The sequence below is a fragment of the Moschus berezovskii genome, chromosome 8, assembly GCF_049115385.1.
Source record: "Moschus berezovskii isolate FMDL1 chromosome 8, NW_MosBer_1.0, whole genome shotgun sequence".
Taxonomy (NCBI): Eukaryota; Metazoa; Chordata; class Mammalia; order Artiodactyla; family Moschidae; genus Moschus; species Moschus berezovskii.
Window position 1 is genome coordinate 42,118,494 of NC_142467.1, and position 18,663 is coordinate 42,137,156.

General features: G+C 38.8%; 1 protein-coding gene across 1 annotated transcript in view; it reads left to right on the forward strand.

Annotated features, from left to right (window-relative positions):
• Positions 1 to 585: 585 nt before the first annotated feature.
• The window catches only part of SOX30 (SRY-box transcription factor 30), a 44,298-nt gene continuing 26,220 nt past the window's right edge, over positions 586 to 18,663 (forward strand). Inside the window, exons 1-3 of the mRNA XM_055430191.2 lie at positions 586 to 1,594; positions 3,353 to 3,592; positions 4,849 to 5,028. Of these exons, the coding sequence (XP_055286166.2) occupies positions 586 to 1,594; positions 3,353 to 3,592; positions 4,849 to 5,028 (1,429 nt within the window). The remainder of the gene's footprint in view (positions 1,595 to 3,352; positions 3,593 to 4,848; positions 5,029 to 18,663) is intronic.

Consider the following 18,663-nt stretch of genomic DNA (forward strand, 5'->3'; position numbering starts at 1 on the left):
TGAGGTTATTAAGACGTTGCAAAATCTGTCCTTTCCCGTGGCATAAATCCAAAGTCCCCCGTGAGGGTCGGGGTCCATGGGTTATTCCAGAAGCGCAAACTGCGTATACAGGGCTGGGATCTCCAGCTCTAGTAAACGACTCACGGAGACTTTACCCGCTGGAGGTCATTGGCTTCGAACAGGTCTGTTTCCGGGCAACGCCATTGTCGGGCGCTCTGGGCGGGGGAGGGGTAACTAAGGACAACGGCCGGAAGAGAACTCCGGAAGAGAGGGAGAGTCAGACGGGGAAAATGGGCAGCACGTGTCGTGGCCCTGGCCATCAAGAGTGATTCGAGGGCTCCGCACGAGAGGAGCGCGGAGGGCAGGGGGTGCCGGAGAACGCCCCTGTGATTGGCGGGCCGAAGGTACCAGAACGCTTGTGATTGGGCGAGACCAAGACCAAGGACTGCTTTTTGAACCGCGTAGGGTTCTGGGTAGCAAAGACCTTGGAAGGGTCTTAACTGAAAGGGGGAGGGGGAAGGTCGCCAACAAACGGCTGAGCTCACAATCCGTCCTGGGGCCAGGCCGGGGCGTCCCCCTCCCCCCATGGAGAGAGCCAGGCCGGAGCAGCAGCCTCAGCAGCGCCAACTGCCGCGGGCGACCCCGCCGCGCCCGCTGCGCCCCGCTCCGCCCCCGCTGCCCGTCGAGGGCGCCTCCTTCCGGGCAGCTGCCGCGGAGCCCTCTCCGTCGCCGCCCACCCCGTGCGCGGCCGCCATTGCGACCGTCGCCTCGTCGTGTGGGGAAGCCTCGGCGTCGGGTGTACAGCCAGCGGCACGACGGCTGCTGCAGGTGAAGCCGGAGCAGGTGTTACTGCTGCCACCCGGGCCACCACTGCCTCAGGCGCGGGAGGAAGGCGCCGCCACCTCTCCCGCGCAGGCGCGGCTTCTGCAGCTGAGGCCCGAGCTGCTCCTGCTGCCGCCGCCGCCCCCAGCGTCCGAGGGCGTCCCCTGCAGGTCTGAGTTGCACCCGTTGCAACCCCGAGCGCTGCACGTTAAGGCGGAGAAGCAGGAGCCGGGACCCGGCTTGGATCTGTTGGCTGGGCCTCGGAGGGCCGTCGAGGCGTGCCTTAAAACCTCCAGGACGGTGAAGGCAGAAGGCTCCGGGCCCCTCAACAGCCGCCGAGGGGACGAGAAGAAGGGTACGTTGGAGGCGGAGGAGATCGTGAGCTACTCAGCAAAAGGCGGAGAAGGCAAAAGCCTGGAAGCCTTCAGAGAAGGCGTCATCAAAACGGAGGCGCCTGAGAGACTTCGAGAGGACTGCAGGCTCAGTACAGAGCCCGCGTCCAATGGCCTGGCCCATGGCAGAAAGGATGTCATCCTGACGCAGCCGTCCAGTGCCTTTGGGCCACATCAGCAAGACCTCAGGATCCCTTTGACTCTTCACACCGTACCCCCCGGGGCCCGGATCCAGTTTCAGGGACCTCCACCTTCAGAGCTGATACGATTGACCAAGGTCCCGTTGACACCAGTTCCTATTAAAATGCAGTCCTTACTGGAGCCTTCTGTAAAAATTGAAACAAAAGATGTCCCGCTCACGGTGCTTCCCTCAGATGCAGGTATTAGACGGCAGGGGAATCAATCTGGTTTTCAGACTTCGTCTGTGCCCCATAGCTGACACATCAGCTATTGAGAAGCCTAAACTAGAAAAATCATGGATTCAGGGCAAAGTCTGCACAGGTACCACTTCTGACTTGTACATATACCAGTAAAATACACTAACACGTTCAAGATTCCCAAACATTAAAAATAACCTATTTTTTTTAAAGGCCCGTTAAATGAGATTTCAGTTCAGTCGCTCAGTCATGTCCGACCCTTTGCGACCCCGTGAATCACAGCACACCAGGCCTCCCTGTCCATCACCAACTCCCGGAGTTCACTCAAACTCACCTCCATCGAGTAGGTGATGCCATCCAGCCATCTCATCCTCTGTCGTCCCCTTCTCCTCCTGCCCCCAATCCCTCCCATTAGGTGTGACTAATGCTTATACACAAAAATAGAACTAGTCTTTCTAGGTAAATCCAACATTCTCAGTTTATATTGCTGCAGATAGTCAACATTTTAAAATGTATGATAGTAGCTCAGTGTTTTTGTGTATTAATAAAAAAATGTTTAAGAAAAAATAGGAAAGTTTATCCTGGATTTAGAAATTTATCTTTTTTAAAAATGAAGAGTAAGCATTTTCTATGAGAAAAGACTACATAATTAATTGTAACAGTATTCTAAAAGCTAAGGACTTACAGAAATACAGAAAATAAAAGTAGAATAAAAGTTTTCAAATGAAGGACCATAATTATAGTAGTAACAATTACAAGTAGATATCGTATTTCTATCCATTATTTCCTTATTTCCAAATACATAGCTAGAAAATTCTTATTTTAAGATTTAATTCAGACAATATTATGGCAGTAAATGTGGAAATTCATATTAATCTTCACTTTATATTTTCATTAATTTTATATTTACTGTATTTGTTCTTATTTTCCTTATTGATTCTTCCTTCCCTCCCCACCCTCTTGCTTTTCATCTTTAGTAATTTTTAAACTGTTTTCGTTTTCTAAAGAAGAAAAAGGGAAAGCTTTATAATACTTGTTTCATCCTTTGTGCATTTAAAAATTTTATATGTCGAGTAACCTTAAGATAAAGAGAATATATGAAATTTATAGACAGTGGCTTTTGATGAATTATATAAGAAATGTGACTTTAAACAACTTCCTTTATTGTAATTTTAGTTTCCCCTGTGGCTTTCAAAAAGTCACCTTTATTATTTTCCTCTTTTTTCCCAGGACATGGGACTAGTGTTAATGACCCACCTTGGCAGGTGCTTCACTTTAATAATGAAATATAACTAACACTATAATATTATAAGTATTTTTGCTTGAATGGCACTCCAGCAGCATGTAAGTGAATTCCTTTAAACTTTTAGGGTACACCCACCTAGTGCTAGGATTATAGTTGCGGATAAGTTATAGTTCCTGTTCCCCATTAATAGAATATTTTTAATGGGAAATAAGCCAAATGTTAATTGTTGTTAGAGGCATTAATATAATTCAAGGAAGTAATAAGCCAGCATTTTACAGTGTCTTCAATAATAATATTCTTTCTGAGGAAAAGAACAATCATTCTAAACCACAGTTAAGAATGCTGAGTTCAAGGGTTATGAGGAATTCTGGAATACTGGCAGTTCTTTGTCTATATTGAAGTGAATATTTTCTCCATATATTTAAAAAGTAAATATAGTTGGAGGTGCACTTCACTTTAAAATTGTGTGTGTGTGTGTGGCACATTAATTTAGTCTTTTAATTTTTGTCATGTAGGAATACCAGATACTCCCTTCAGTAAGGACAGAAATGGTCATGTGAAGCGACCCATGAATGCATTTATGGTTTGGGCAAGGATCCACCGGCCAGCACTAGCCAAAGCTAACCCAGCAGCCAACAATGCAGAAATCAGTGTCCAGCTCGGGTTAGAGTGGAACAAACTTAGTGAAGAACAAAAGAAACCCTATTATGATGAAGCACAAAAGATTAAAGAAAAGCACAGAGAGGAATTTCCTGGTAATCAAATGAAATGAACAAAGCCTCTTTCTAATTTCTTTTAAATTTATTTATTTGGTAAAGAATAGGTTAGGATGAGATTGAAAGACAAAATGTAATTTTTTTCTGGTCTGATATGTACAGTAGAGAAAATTATGCCTAATATTATAGTAATGATTGAATTAATACTGGACATAAGTTTTCTTATACAGAACAAAGTAGAACAAAATCTGGTCTTGTATTTGCCAACTAATGCAAACCTGATCTTGTCTTTTATTTGCCTACTAATGCAAACCTGGGGATATACAGTTTTACAGTGGTTTTGATTTAATATAAAAATATAATGAAGGTGAAGTTCCAGAGTTCTATGCTATGATATTTCAAATATATTAGAAAAGGAAGTGTTCAGATCATAGCAACAGAAAAAATATGCAGTACACACTGGAGGCATTTGCACCAAGCTCTATTTTAATATTATATGGTTATCAGAATCTAGTCCTGCCTCCTGCCTGATAAATTTATCCTCATCATGATATAGTTTGAAATAAGTTCTGACTTTCTTCCCAGCAGTGAGGACATTGTTATTAAGCTTGGTAAAAGCTTAGTATGTGTTGGTATGACTAACACATTGTGCTTGGAGGGAAAAGAATTTTTTTCCTAAAGTAATAGCAGAGAGATTCAGGCTGGGAATGGTCAGAGTAGTGGTTACAGGGAACCAGTGATTCTTTTAGTTGTACAGTGGCAACAACTGCCATAACTCCATTTTTCTGAGTTTAGAAGGAAATTGGGTGGTTTGTGGATTTGGAGACTGCCAAGTCTAAGAGGGTGACATTTCCCAAAGAAGGCATGAAAATAGTGACTGGTCATTAGTAACTGCTTCATTGTAAGACATAGATAATTGTATCTTACAGAAAGTAAAAAAACGGGAGGAGACAAATAGCATCTTACTGGGGCATTTTTTTAATGGGTAGAGGAAAAACTGGAATTCATACTCAGTGCCTTTAATGTTGATTCTACTGTAAATTCATTATGTGTCTTTGGAGAAAAGATACTTGCTCTTGGTCTTCCTTTGAATTATTATTACAACATTGGCCACTAGCTAGGAGCCATATGGATAGATATGCTGAAATGCACAGAAATAGTATCATAGAAGTGGAAAAGGTACTTTAGACAACTAAGACTTAAAAGTGTTTTAGACTTTTAATGTGAAAATAACTATTTAAAGGCTAAATAGGTTTTGTAGGTTCAAATTAAAAATGGTTAATCTTCTTGTCTAGGCTGGGTTTATCAACCTCGTCCAGGGAAGCGAAAACGCTTCCCTCTAAGCGTTTCCAGTGTATTTTCTGGTACCACACAGAATATCATCTCTACAAATCCAACAACAATTTATCCTTATCGCTCACCTACCTACTCTGTGGTAATTCCCAGCCTACAGAGCACCATCACTCATCCAGCTGGTGAGTTAGTTTTATTACAGATTATTATTTTGTAATGGTTTATGTGATAATTTTACCTCTCAACTTGAAATTTTGCTTCTGATAGCTTGAGAGTTTAAACAACAATATTAAGGAAAAAATCAAAAGTGAGAAAGTGAAAACATTAAATCAGAGAAGGAAAAATTTCAGTAGACATCAAAGTCCTTGGTTTGCCAGACTAGCAAATATTCCATGTCAGACCTTTTAAGCAAATCAGGATGAGTCCATAGATTATGCAGATAATGCAGGAAATGACTGAGGTAATTCAATAGGAAATAGGAATGTGTTTTCAGTGTTAGCATAAAAGAATGCCTTGCTGATGAGGTATGAGGCATCCTGTCCTGGAATTTAATGATGGTGACTGACCTGTTAAGACCTTTTTTTTTTTTTTGCTGCTCTAGAAAAGCAATGGGAGTAATCTGTCTTCTACCAGATATTTGGTTCATTATATTGTCTTTCCCTAAAATTTCTCCTCTATTATCAGTTCTTTACAACATTCCTGTCTTTTGCTTTTAAGAACCCCAAATTGAGAATTTAATATCTTAAGAACTTTTATAGGGCTATCCATCATTAGTTTGTTCTTCCAGAGCCTATTTTAGTCATCTCTTAGGCAGAGCTTTGTACATTCCCTGCTTACCATCACTTATCCTAAAACTACTGTTCTTTCCAGTTTTAAAATTGACTTATTAGGAACTTAAGCATTTTCAGTTTTTTTTCCTGTGTATTATTATAGTCATAAATACCAACAAGGCCACATCAAGGATATCCAGACTCAAGGCAGGAAAGTTGAACCTATCACCCTGTTCCTCTCCCAGTACTGTTGCTATTTTGTAGTATCTCTTTTAATCTATATTCAAACTGGGTTTAATTATGCTTTTTTTTAAAAAAAAACTTTCTTTGTGTAATCTTTTATCTTATTTCTGATTTACGCTTTTATCATCTATGTTTCTTCTCTTTACACCTTTTTCTAAAGCTTTTCTTCCATGTCATTCTATCCACAGTTAAATAAATGCTGTATGTTTTCTCTTCTCAGAAACATATTTATCAATGTTCTTACTTGAGGCAGCTGACAGTTTAATACAATGTATTAACTTTATGCAATTCTGAGCAAAGGTTTGGGGAAACAGAAAGTGGTAGAGCTCTTACATTCATGATGTTTTATATAAGTATGAAAAGCAAAATTATAGGAAGCCTTTTAGAACCATATACAAAGTAATTAAATCTAGGTATTTTTTTGGTTGGCTTTTTTCTTTTTAAATTTCTCTTATTTCTTCTTAGGTAGTATCAGTAAAGATTTGTTTCTTGGACCTCAAATTATAAAAAGATCATTATCTTTTAAATATAAAATTTTGGAATTCTTTTCCCAGGTGTATATATATAGTTATATGTATAATAGTTACATATATATAATTGTTATACAATAGTTATGATGAGAATTATTGGCTATTCTGCTGCCCAATCATACAGCTTTTGAAATACATTCTTTTAGTTTTACTCATCAGCTTGGTGTGTAGTACTTTGAGAAGTTGGTATCAGTTGCAAATTTGTAAATGTCACTATATATTTTACATTCTAAATCATTTATAAACCTCTTAAATAAGAAAAAATTATAGCACAAATCCCTCAGAAAATCTACTTTTAAAATCTACCTTTAAATGCTCATTATCTGCAGATACAAATGTTTATACCATTCCTTTTTTTGTTTGTTTGTTCAACTAATTTTATATTCTAAATATGAAATAATGGTAATTGTGTTTTTCAAACTGTTTGTTTCCGTGGAAGAAAGATACCAAGTTAGTGAGGTATAATTTATCTCAATGGAAACAATTTGCTCTTTTTGTAGAAAGGTTTGTATACAAATATATTGTATAGATTTTTACCAGCTTTTCAAGTGTAGAAAATCGACTCACCAAACTATGGCTCTCAAATAAACTTCAGTTCAGTTCAGTCGCTCAGTCGTGTCTGACTCTCTGCGACCCCATGAATCACAGCACGCCAGGCCTCCCTGTCCATCACCAACTCCCAGAGTTCACTCAAACTCATGTCCACAGAGTCGGTGATGCCATCCAGCCATCTCATTCTCTGTCGTCCCCTTCTCCTCCCGCCCCCAACCTTTCCCAGCATCAGAGTCTTTTCCAGTGAGTCAACTCGTCGCATGAGGTGGCCAAAGTATTGCAGTTTCAGCTTTAGCATCAGTCCTTCCAATGAACACCCAGGATTGATCTCCTTTAGAATGGACTGGTTGGATCTCCTTGCAGTACAAGGGACTCTCAAGAGTCTTCTCCAACACCACAGTTCAAAAGCATCAGTTCTTCGGCGATCAGCTTACTACTTCCAAAAACAAGTTCACTACTTCTGTTAACCTGGTATTATGTTAACTTTCCAAAAATGCTCTGGATTGACATTTTTGGCAGAGAGACTGTTTGTATCTACTTCATCCAATATTTTCTCAGTTCTGACTTTTGAGTTTCTTTAAAGCTCTTAGGTTAGTTGCCACCTAAGATCTCATATATTCATTTTATCAATTTGGATTAGAACATTCTGTGAACTTGCCATTATACTGCATTTGATGTAATATTTTTAAACTATCTGCTGTGAAAATGAATTAGGTTCAGATATCTTCTTAAGGTCTTCTTTAGTTAGAAGTGGGTTTTGAGTCTCTCTGTTCTTTCAGTTGACTTTTACACTGTAATGACTATCCCATTGATTCCATTGAGTCTCTTCTTTCTGTAAAAGTATTTAAAAAGTCACTTACTATTGATTTTAAGGTCCCACAGATGTAATTTCTTTAATTTTCTTTTAAACTGTCTAATTTTTACTTGCATCTCACTTACACACTTTGGCTTCTCTTTTACAGATTTGGACGAGCTCTTCCTTTTAAAAAGACATCTTTCCTTTTTGTGGGTACTCTTTAATTTGGTCAAACTTCCCTGGTGGCTCAGATGATAAAGAGTCTGTCTGCAGTACAGGAGACCTGGGTTCAAACTCTGGGTCAGAAAGATCCCCTGGAGAAGGAAATGGAAAACCACTCCAGTATTCTTGCCTAGAAAATCCCATGGATGAGGACCCTGGCAGGCTACCACCATGGGGCCACAAAGAGTCAGACACAACTGAACGACTTCACTTTCACTTTGATTTGGTCAGTTAGCCATAACAACTTTTTGATTTTTGAGGCACATTTTTTTCCTTCTGGGTTTTTAGCATTATCATATAAAATAACGTTTGTTCTTCTATAAACTTTTTATTTTAGTTATCCCTATCAGCCTTATTTTCCTAGCCAGTATTTGTATTTCCAAAAATCTAATTTTGTCTCTCACGTTTAATCCCACATATTGAGCTTATCTCCTGTTTCCAGTTTCTGAAAGTACTTATGGCTTAATAGTCCAGAATACTTTTTAGATACTTTCTTTTATCAAACGTCTTTGATGCCAGTTACACCAGCATTTTAATTTTATGTTAAATTCAGTTTGGTTCAGTCGCTCAGTCATGTCCGACTGTTTGCGACCCCATGGACTGCAGCATGTGAGGCTTCCCTGCCCATCACCAACTCCTGGAGCTTGCTCAAATTCATGTCCATCGAGTCAGTGATGCCATCCAAGCATCTCATCCTCTGTCGTCCCCTTCTCTGCCCGCCTTCAATCTTTCCCAGCATCAGCGTCTTTTCAGATGAGTCAGCTGTTCACATCAGATGGCCAAAGTATTGGAGCTTCAGCTTCAGCATCAGTCCTTCCAGTGAATATTCAGTACTGATTTCCTTTCAGATTGACTGGTTTGATCTCTTTGAGTCCAAGGGACTCTCAAGAATCTTCTCCAACACCACGTTCAAAAGCATCTATTCTTCAGTGCTCAGCTTTCTTTATGGTCCAACTCGCATATCCATAACATGACTGCTGGAAAAACCATACCTTTGACTAAATGGACCTTTGTTGGCAAAGTAATGTCTCTGCTTTTGAATATGCTGTCTAGGTTGGTCATAACTTTTCTTCCAAGGAGCAGGCATCTTTTAATTTCATGGCTGTGTCACCATCTTGGAGCCCAAGAAAATAAAGTCTCTCACTGTTTTTATAGTTTCCCCATCTATTTGCCATGAAGTGATGGGATCGGATGCCTTGATCTAAGTTTTTTGAATGTTGAGTTTTAAGCCAGCTTTTTCACTCTTCTTTCACTTTCATCAGGAGACTCTTTTTAGTTTTTCTTCACTTTCTGCCATAAGGGTGGTGTCATCTGCATATATGAGGTTAATGATATTTCTCCCAGCAATCTTGATTCCAGCTTGTGCTTCATCCAGCCTGGCATTTTGCATGATGTTCTCTGCATATAATTTAAATAATCAAGGTGATAATATACAGCCTTTACATATTTCTTTCCCAATTTGGAACCAGTCCATTGTTCCATGTCTGGTTCTGACTGTTGCTTTTTGACCTGCATACAGGTTTTGCAGGAGGCAGGTAAGGTGGTCTGGTATTCCCATCACTTTAAGAATTTTCCACAGTCTGTGGTGATCCACAGTCGAAGGCTTTGGCGTAGTCATTAAAGCAGAAGTAGACGTTTTTCTGGAACTCTCTTGCTGTTTGTATAATCCAATGGATGTTGGCAATTTGATCTCTGGTTCCTTTACCTTTTCTAAATCCAGCTTGAACATCTTGAAGTTCTTGGCTCATATACTGTTGAAGCCTGGCTTGGAGAGTTTTGAGCATTACTTTACTAGCGTGTGATATGAGTGCATTTGTGTGATAGTTTGAACATTCTTTGGTATTGCCTTTCTTTGGGATTGGATTGAAAACTGACCTTTTCCAGTCCTGTGACCATGGCTGAGTTTTCCAGATTTGCTGGCATGTTGAGTGCAGCACTTTCACAGCATCATCTTTTAGGATTTGAAATAGCTCAACTTTAATTCCATCACCTCCATTAGCTTTGTTTATAGTGATGCTTCTTGAGACCCACTTGACTTTGTATTCCAGGATGTCTGGTCTCTGTGAGTGATCATACCATCATGGTTATCTGGGTCATTAAGATCTTTCTAGTATAATTCTTCTATTAAATTGATCACGTTTATTTTTTTAAAGGCTTCTAGAAATCTGGTAGAAGCTATATATATTTATTTCAGATGTCAGTTTTATATATTTATGAATTTTCTGGTGAGATTATTTCATTCTTTATATTTTATTACTGAAACCTGAAATGAATTTTCCTTATTACATCTAAACTTGATACCTTTTACTCTTCTGAATTCATACATTTTCTCTAAATTTTGACTTTAAAAATGTTTACTACTATTTTAATTTTTTGGTAGTAGACATATAATATCATTTTGGTTTATCCATCTCTTCTTTTTTAACAGAAAATAAAAAACCTCCAACATTCTAATATTTTTGTAATCCAAAAACAATCTTATCTTTTCCTTCTCTTAAGATCAGTTCTTGTGAAGTTTTATGTTCAGTAGAAACAAAGATATGGCTTGAAAATTTCTTGAAAAGTGATGTAGCTTATTATTGTGGGTTTTCTTGTGAAGCAAAGGAGGAGGAATCATGTGGCTCAAACTATACTAAGTCTTCTTAGGGCTCCTCTTTACAATTTCTCTCCCCAAACCCCCACCATCCTTAGCAGTTATCTGACTTTTCTTCCCAAGTCTCCATTTTCCATCTCTGTCTCTATGTCTCCGAATCTTACCCTATTTCTCTCTCTCTCCTCTCCTCCATTTTCTGCCTCTGTTTCTCTCTTCTTAGCCATATGCTGGTCTTCCTATCCTTTTTATTTCTGTACAGCTTTTTCTTGTAGAGAAATTTGGTCTGTCCTCAGTTTCTGCCATTCTCTACTCCTTTCTGTTCATCCCAATCACACAACAAAAGCCTGGTTACATCCTTCATCCATTCAGCACAGGCAGTGGGGTCGTCTTCTTTAGGAATGGGTGAGAGGGATTTGTCGAAACTATGGACAGCTATTAATAACTAATTTTTTTTTGTTGTTCTTACCATAGTGTACTGTAGATCTGAAATTCTTGTCTTTACCTCATGTTACAATTAGATCATGCTAGCTGCTTCAACAGTCTCCTAAACATAATGGTTTAAACAGAATCATGGTTTACATTTTTACCCATGTAAAGTCCAAAATAAATATCTCTGACTTTCTTCCAAGGGATTCATAGACACAGGTTTCTTCTACCCTATGGCTCTTCCGTCTTTGATATGTAGTATCCAAGTGTGCATGAACTTGCAGAAGGGAGAAAAGCATGGAGGATTGTACATTAGAGTTTTTTCTGGTCCAGTCTCAGAAGTGGTATACAATACTTACTACATTGGTTATATTGAACCACATGACTGCTCCTAACTGCAAGGCAAGCTGGAAAATGTAACCTAGCTGTGTGCCAGTAGGAGAGAAACCAAGTGACTGGATAGTCTTTTCCATACCTTATCTACAGTGCAATATATTCGATCTCTGCCCTTTCCACAAGTCTTCACTATTCACTGAGTTTATCAGTGATGATTAGGTGTTGCAGGCATTAACCTCTTGGTATAGCAACCTGAATTTTGACATTTAGGACATCTTTATTATACTTCCATATAGCTCTCTGCATCTGATTTTTTACCTCAGGTCAAAATGTTAGTTTCTTGGTAAATGTTTAAGTATATGAGTGCATGGTTTTATCACTTCATGCTTCAGTGGTTCCCCTTATTTTATAAAAAAATATCTTTGGTAGAAAAGAACATTTGGTATCAGCTAAAAGATTGAGTCCCTTTCTTCTTCAGTAACTGAAGTAACTAAGTCTCCTATAATTTTTTGCTTCTTTTGCCTAAAAAGAGCATATTTCTTTTTTGAGAACTTAAGAGCCTGGAGGATTGTGCATGAGAGTTTTTTATGGGCCAGTCTCAGAAGTGGTACACAACACTTCTTCTTACTTAACTTCATACTGCACAGGAAAAGAAATCTGCATCAGAGGTAGATTTTAGGAGAAGATATCTTGGGTGCAGTGATAATTCAGTGAATAAGACTTTGAGAGATTTTACAAGTCAGCCTGGTGTAATACGTATTTAGAGGAGGAGATTTTTTTTTGTACAAGATCAGAGATAGAGGTTCTGTCAGCTGTAAACGTGTTTGTTTTTTCTTCATCTAGTCATACATACCTTTCTTAACTGTTGTTAACCAGGTTCTGTGCCAGATAATGGGGCTACTTCTATGAATTAAACTGTTCCTGCTCTTGAACTCCCAGTTTTGTGACTGTGGTAAGGGTGGCAGACCTGCAAATATACACTATTTTTATAATATGTGATAGATTTATAGTTTCTGAGGGAACATGAAGAGGGAGATTATTTGATTAATCTCAAAGGCCTAAAGCCTGTGCCTCACATATGGGAGGGCTAGTCCATTTAACCCCATTAACTGAGAATCATGACAGCTTCTTCGGTACACTGCTCTGTGTTGCCTCTATTTCGCTGGGTCAGAGGCCATCTTGAAGCAGATGGATCTATCTCTTCATTCCCTACCTCCATGTTTAAGGGTGATAATTATTTGACTTACCTGGAGAGAAGGAGGGAGAGGAATGTGTTACCTGGCCAAGACTGAGAGAAGATTGACAATCCTTTTGGCCTCTGACAGAAACATTTCTAACCATAGAGTCTGTTCTTGGACTGCATCTTCTGTATTAATAGAGACGTAACTGCACTGAAATAAACTCAATCATGAATCTATTACTTTGGCTTCTCTCTGTATTTCTTTGGAGAAGTTTAGTTAAATTTAGGCTAAATGTGTCTTTTGAGTAACTTAGTAACTCAGCAGTCCTTCTTCTTCAGGATCAAAGAGATAAAATACATGATTATTTTAGTTGCCTTGAAAAATTCTGCTATCTCCATCTTGCCATGCTTCAATAATATTCATTCCTTTTTTTTTCTTTTATTTTCTTTTTTTTTTGGTAATTATTTTTTATTGGAGGCAAATTACTTTACAATATTATATTGGTTGGTTTTGCCATACATTGACATGAATTCGCCCCGGGTTCACATAAGTTCCCCCTCCTGAACACCCCTCCCACCTCCCTCCTCCCTTTATCCTCCCTCTGGGTCATCCCCGCATGCCAGCCCCGAGATCCTATAACATGCATCGACCCTGAACTAGTGATTCATTTCACATATGACAACATACGTGTTTCAATGCCATTCTTCCAAATCATCCCACCCTCACCCTCTCCCACAGAGTCCCAAAGACTGTTCTATACATCTGTGTCTCTTTTGCTGTCTCGTATACAGGGTTATCATTTGCATCTCTCTAAATTCCCTATATATGCGTTAGTATGCTGTATTGGTGTTTTTCTTTCTGGCTTACTTCACTCTGTATAATAGGCTCCAGTTTCATCCACCTCATTAGAACTGATTCAAATGTATTCTTTTTAATGGCTGAATAATACTCCATTGTGTATATGTACCAAAGCTTTCTTATCCATTCGTCTGCAGATGGACATCTAGGTTGCTTCCATGTCCTGGCTATTATAAACAGTGCTGCAATGAACATTGGAGTACATGTGTCTCTTTCAATTCTGGTTTCCTCGGTGTGTATGCCCAGGAGTGCGATTGCTGGATCATATGACAGTTCTATTTCCAGTTTTTTGAGGAATCTCCACACTGTTCTCCATAGTGGCTGTACTAGTTTGCATTCCCACCAACAGTGTAAGAGGGTTCCTTTCTCTCCACATCCTCTCCAGCATTTATTGCATGTAGACTTTTGGATAGCAGCCATTCTGACTGGTGTGAAATGGTATCTCATTGTGGTTTTGATTTGCATCTCTCTGATTATGAGGGATGTTGAGCATCTTTTCATGTGTTTGTTAGCCATCTTTATGTCTTCTTTGGAGAAATGTCTGTTTAGTTCTTTGGCCCATTTTTTGATTGGGTCGTTTATTTTTCTGGAACTGAGCTGCAGGAGCTGCTTGTATATTTTGGAGATTAATCCTTTATCAGTTGCTTCATTTGCTATTATTTTCTCCCATTCTGAAGGCTGTCTTTTCACCTTACTTATAGTTTCCTTTGCTGTGCAGAAGCTTTTGATTTTAATTAGGTCCCATTTGTTTATTTTTGCTTTTATTTCCAATATTCTGGGAGGTGGGTCATGGAGGATCCTGCTGTGATTTATGTCAGAGAGTGTTTTGCCTACGTTCTCTTCTAGGAGTTTTATAGTTTCTGGTCTTACACTTAGCTCTCTAATCCATTTTGAGTTTATTTTTGTGTATGGTGTTAGGAAGTGTTCTAGTTTCATTCTTTTACAAGTGGCTGACCAGTTTTCCCAGCACCACTTGTTAAAGAGACTGTCTTTTCTCCATTTTATATTCTTGCCTCCTTTGTCAAAGATGAGGTGTCCATAGGTGCGTGGATTTATCTCTGGGCTTTCTATTTTGTTCCATTGATCTATATTTCTGTCTTTGTGCCAGTACCATACTGTCTTGATGACTGTGGCTTTGTAGTAGAGCCTGAAGTCCGGCAGGTTAATTCCCCCAGTTCCATTTTTCTTCCTCAAGATTGCTTTGGCTATTCGAGGTTTTTTGTATTTCCATACAAATTGTGAGATTATTTGTTATAGTTCTGTGAAAACTATCATTGGTAGCTTGATAGTGATTGCATTGAATGTATAAATTACTTTGGGTAGTATACTCATTTTTACAATATTTATTCTTCCAATCCATGAACATGGTATATTTCTCCATCTATTAGTGTCCTCTTTGATTGCTTTCAGTAGTGTTTTATAGTTTTCTATGTACAAGTCTTTTGTTTCCTTAGGTAGATATATTCCTAAGTATTTAATTCTTTCCGTTGCAACAGTGAATGGAATAGTTTCCTTAATTTCTCTTTCTATTTTCTCATTATTAGTGTATAGGAATGCAAGGGATTTCTGTGTATTGATTTTATATCCTGCAACATTACTGTAATCATTGATTAGCTCTAGTAGTTTTCTGGTAGAGTCTCTAGGGTTTTCTGTGTAGAGGATCATGTCATCAGTGAACAGTGAAAGTTTTACTTCTTCTTTTCCAATTTGTATTCCTTTTATGTCTTTTTCTGCTCTGATTGCTGTGGCCAAAACTTCCAGAACTATGTTGAATAGTAGTGGTGAGAGTGGGCACCCTTGTCTTGTTCCTGACTTTAGGGGAAACGCTTTCAGTTTTTCACCATTGAGGATAATGTTTGCTGTGGGTTTGTCATATATAGCTTTTATTATGTTGAGGTATGTCCCTTCTATTCCCACTTTCTGGAGGGTTTTTATCATAAATGGATGTTGAATTTTGTCGAAGGCTTTCTCTGCATCTATTGAGATAATCATATGATTTTTATTTTTCAGTTTGTTAATGTGGTGTATTACGTTGATTGATTTGCGGATATTGAAGAATCCTTGCATTCCTGGGATAAAGCCCACTTGGTCATGATGTATGATCTTCTTAATATGCTGTTGGATTCTGATTGCTAGAATTTTGTTAAGGATTTTTGCATCTACGTTCATCAGTGATATTGGCCTGTAGTTTTCTTTTTTTGTGGAGTCTTTACCAGGTTTTGGGATTAGGGTGATGGTGGCCTCATGGAATGAGTTTGGAAGTTTCCCTTCCTCAGCAATTTTCTGGAAGAGTTTGAGTAGAATAGGTGTTAGCTCTTCTCTAAATTTTTGGTAGAATTCGGCTGTGAAGCTATCTGGACCTGGGCTTTTGTTTGCTGGAAGATTCCTGATTACGGCCTCTAGTTCCGTGCTTGTGATGGGTCTGTTCAGATTTTCTGTTTCTTCCTGGTTCAGTTTTGGAAAGTTGTACTTTTCTAGGAATTTGTCCATTTCTTCCAGGTTATTCATTTTATTGCCATATAATTCCTGATAGTATTCTCTAATAATCCTTTGTATTTCTGTGTTGTCGGTTGTGATCTCTCCATTTTCATTTCTAATTTTATTGATTTGGTTCTTCTCCCTTTGTTTCTTGATGCATCTGGCTAGTGGTTTGTCAATTTTACTTACCTTCTCAAAGAACCAGCTTTTGGCTTTGTTGATTTTTGCTATGGTCTCTTTTGTTTCTTTTCCATTTATCTTTGCCCTAATTTTTATGATTTCTTTCCTTCTACTGACCCTGGGGTTCTTCATTTCTTCCTTTTCTAGTTGCTTTAGATGTAGAGTTAGGTTATTTAGTTGACTTTTTCCTTGTTTCTTGAGGTGTGCCTGTATTGCTATGAACTTCCCCCTTCGCACTGCTTTTACAGTGTCCCAGAGGTTTTGGGTTGTTGTGTTTTCATTTTCATTCATTTCTATGCATATTTTGATTTCTCTTTTGATTTCTTCTATGATTTGTTCATTATTCAGCAGCGTGTTGTTCAGCCTCCATATGTTGGCATTTTTAATAGTTTTTCTCCCGTAATTGAGATCTAATCTTACTGCATTATGGTCAGAAAAGATGCATGGAATGATTTCAACTTTTTTGAATTTACCAAGGCTAGATTTATGGCCCAGGATGTGATCTGTCCTGGAAAAGGTTCCGTGTGCGCTTGAGAAAAAGGTGAAATTCATTGTTTTGGGGTGAAATGTCCTATAGATATCTATTAGGTCTAACTGGTCTATCGTATCATTTAAAGTTTGTGTTTCCTTGTTAATTTTCTGTTTAGTTGATCTATCCATAGATGTAAGTGGGGTATTAAAATCTCCCACTATTATTGCATTATTGTTAATTTCCCCTTTCATACTTGTTAGTAATTGTCTTACATATTGCGGTGCTCCTATGTTGGGTGCATAAATATTTATAATTGTTATATCTTCATCTTGGATTGATCCTTTGATCATTATGTAGTTTCCTTCTTTGTCTCTTTTCACAGCCTTTGTTTTAAAGTCTATTTTATCTGATATGAGTATTGCTACTCCTGCTTTCTTTTGGTCTCTATTTGCATGGAATATCTTTTTCCAGCCCTTCACTTTCAGTCTGTATGTGTCCCTCGTTTTGAGGTGGGTCTGTTGCAGACAACATATATGGGGGTCTTGTTTTTGTATCCATTCAGCCAGCCTTTGTCTTTTGGTTGGGGCATTCAACCCATTTATGTTTAAGGTAATTATTGATAAGTACGATCCCATAGCCATTTTCTTTATTGCTTTGGGTTCGAGTTTATACACCCTTTCTGTGTTTCCTGTCTAGAAAAGATCCTTTAGCATTTGTTGGAGAGCTGGTTTGGTAATGCTGAATTCTCTCAGCTTTTGCTTGTCTGTAAAGCTTTTGATTTCTCCTTCATATTTGAATGAGATCCTTGCTGGGTACAGTAGTCTGGGCTGTAGGTTATTTTCTTTCATCACTTTAAGTATGTCTTGCCATTCCCTCCTGGCCTGAAGAGTTCCTGTTGAAAGATCGGCTGTTATCCTTATGGGAATCCCCTTGCGTGTTATTTGCTGTTTTTCCCTTGCTGCTTTTAATATTTGTTCTTTGTGTTTGATCTTTGTTAATTTGATTAATATGTGTCTTGAAGTATTTCGCCTTGGGTTTATCCTGTTGGGGACTCTCTGGGTTTCTTGGACTTGGGTGATTATTTCTTTCCCTATTTTAGGAAAGTTTTCAACTATTATCTCCTCAAGTATTCTTTCATGGTCTTTCTTTTTGTCTTCTTCTTCTGAGATTCCTATGATTCCAATGTTGGAGCATTTAACATTGTCCCAGAGGTCTCTAATATTGTTCTCATTTCTTTTAATTTGTTTTTCTTTTTCCCTCTCTGTTTCATTTATTTCTACAATTCTATCTTCTAGCTCGCTTATCCTGTCTTCTGCCTCTGTTATTCTACTGTTTGTTCCCTCCAGAGTGTTTCTGATCTCATCTATTGCATTATTCATTGTATATTGACTCTTTTTTATTTCCTCTAAGTCCTTATTAAACCTTTCTTCCATCTTCTCAATCCTTTTCTCCAGGTTATTTATCTATAACTCCATTTTGCTTTCAAGATTTTGAATCATTTTCACCACCAAAATTCGAAATTCTTTATCAGGTAGATTCCCTATATCTTCCTCTTTTGTTTGTGTTGGTGGGCATTTATCTTGTTCCTTTACTTGCTGGGTATTTCTCTGCCTTTTCATCTTGCTTATATTGCTTTGCTTGGGGTGGCCTTTCCCTCTTCTTGCAGTTTGTGGAGTTCTCTTTACTATGTAGTTTCCTCGCTGTGTGTGGGGTTGGACAGGTGACTTGTCAAAGTTCCCTGGTTATGGAAGCTTGTGTCGGTGTTCTGGTGGGTGGAGCTGGATTTGTTCTCTCTGGAGTGCAATGAAGTGTCCAGTAATGAGTTATGAGATGTCAATGGGTTTGGAGTGACTTTGGGCAGCCTGTATATCGAAGCTCAGGGCTAGTTTCCTGTGTTACTGGAGAATTTGCGTGGTATGTCTTGCTCTGTAACTTGTTGACCCTTGGGTGGTGCTTGGTTTTAGTGTAGGTATGGAGACGTTTGATGAGCTCCTATCGATTAATGTTCCCTGGAGTCAGGAGTTCTCTGGTGTTCTCAGGATTCGGCCTTAAGCCTCTTGCCTCTGGTTTTTAGTCTTATTCTTGGAGTAGCCTCTAGACGTCTCTATCTGTCATTTCCAAGGTGGTTCCCTCTGTTTTAGCTTCTGTTTGCTGGTCTCTTCAGTGTCTAATTTCCACCC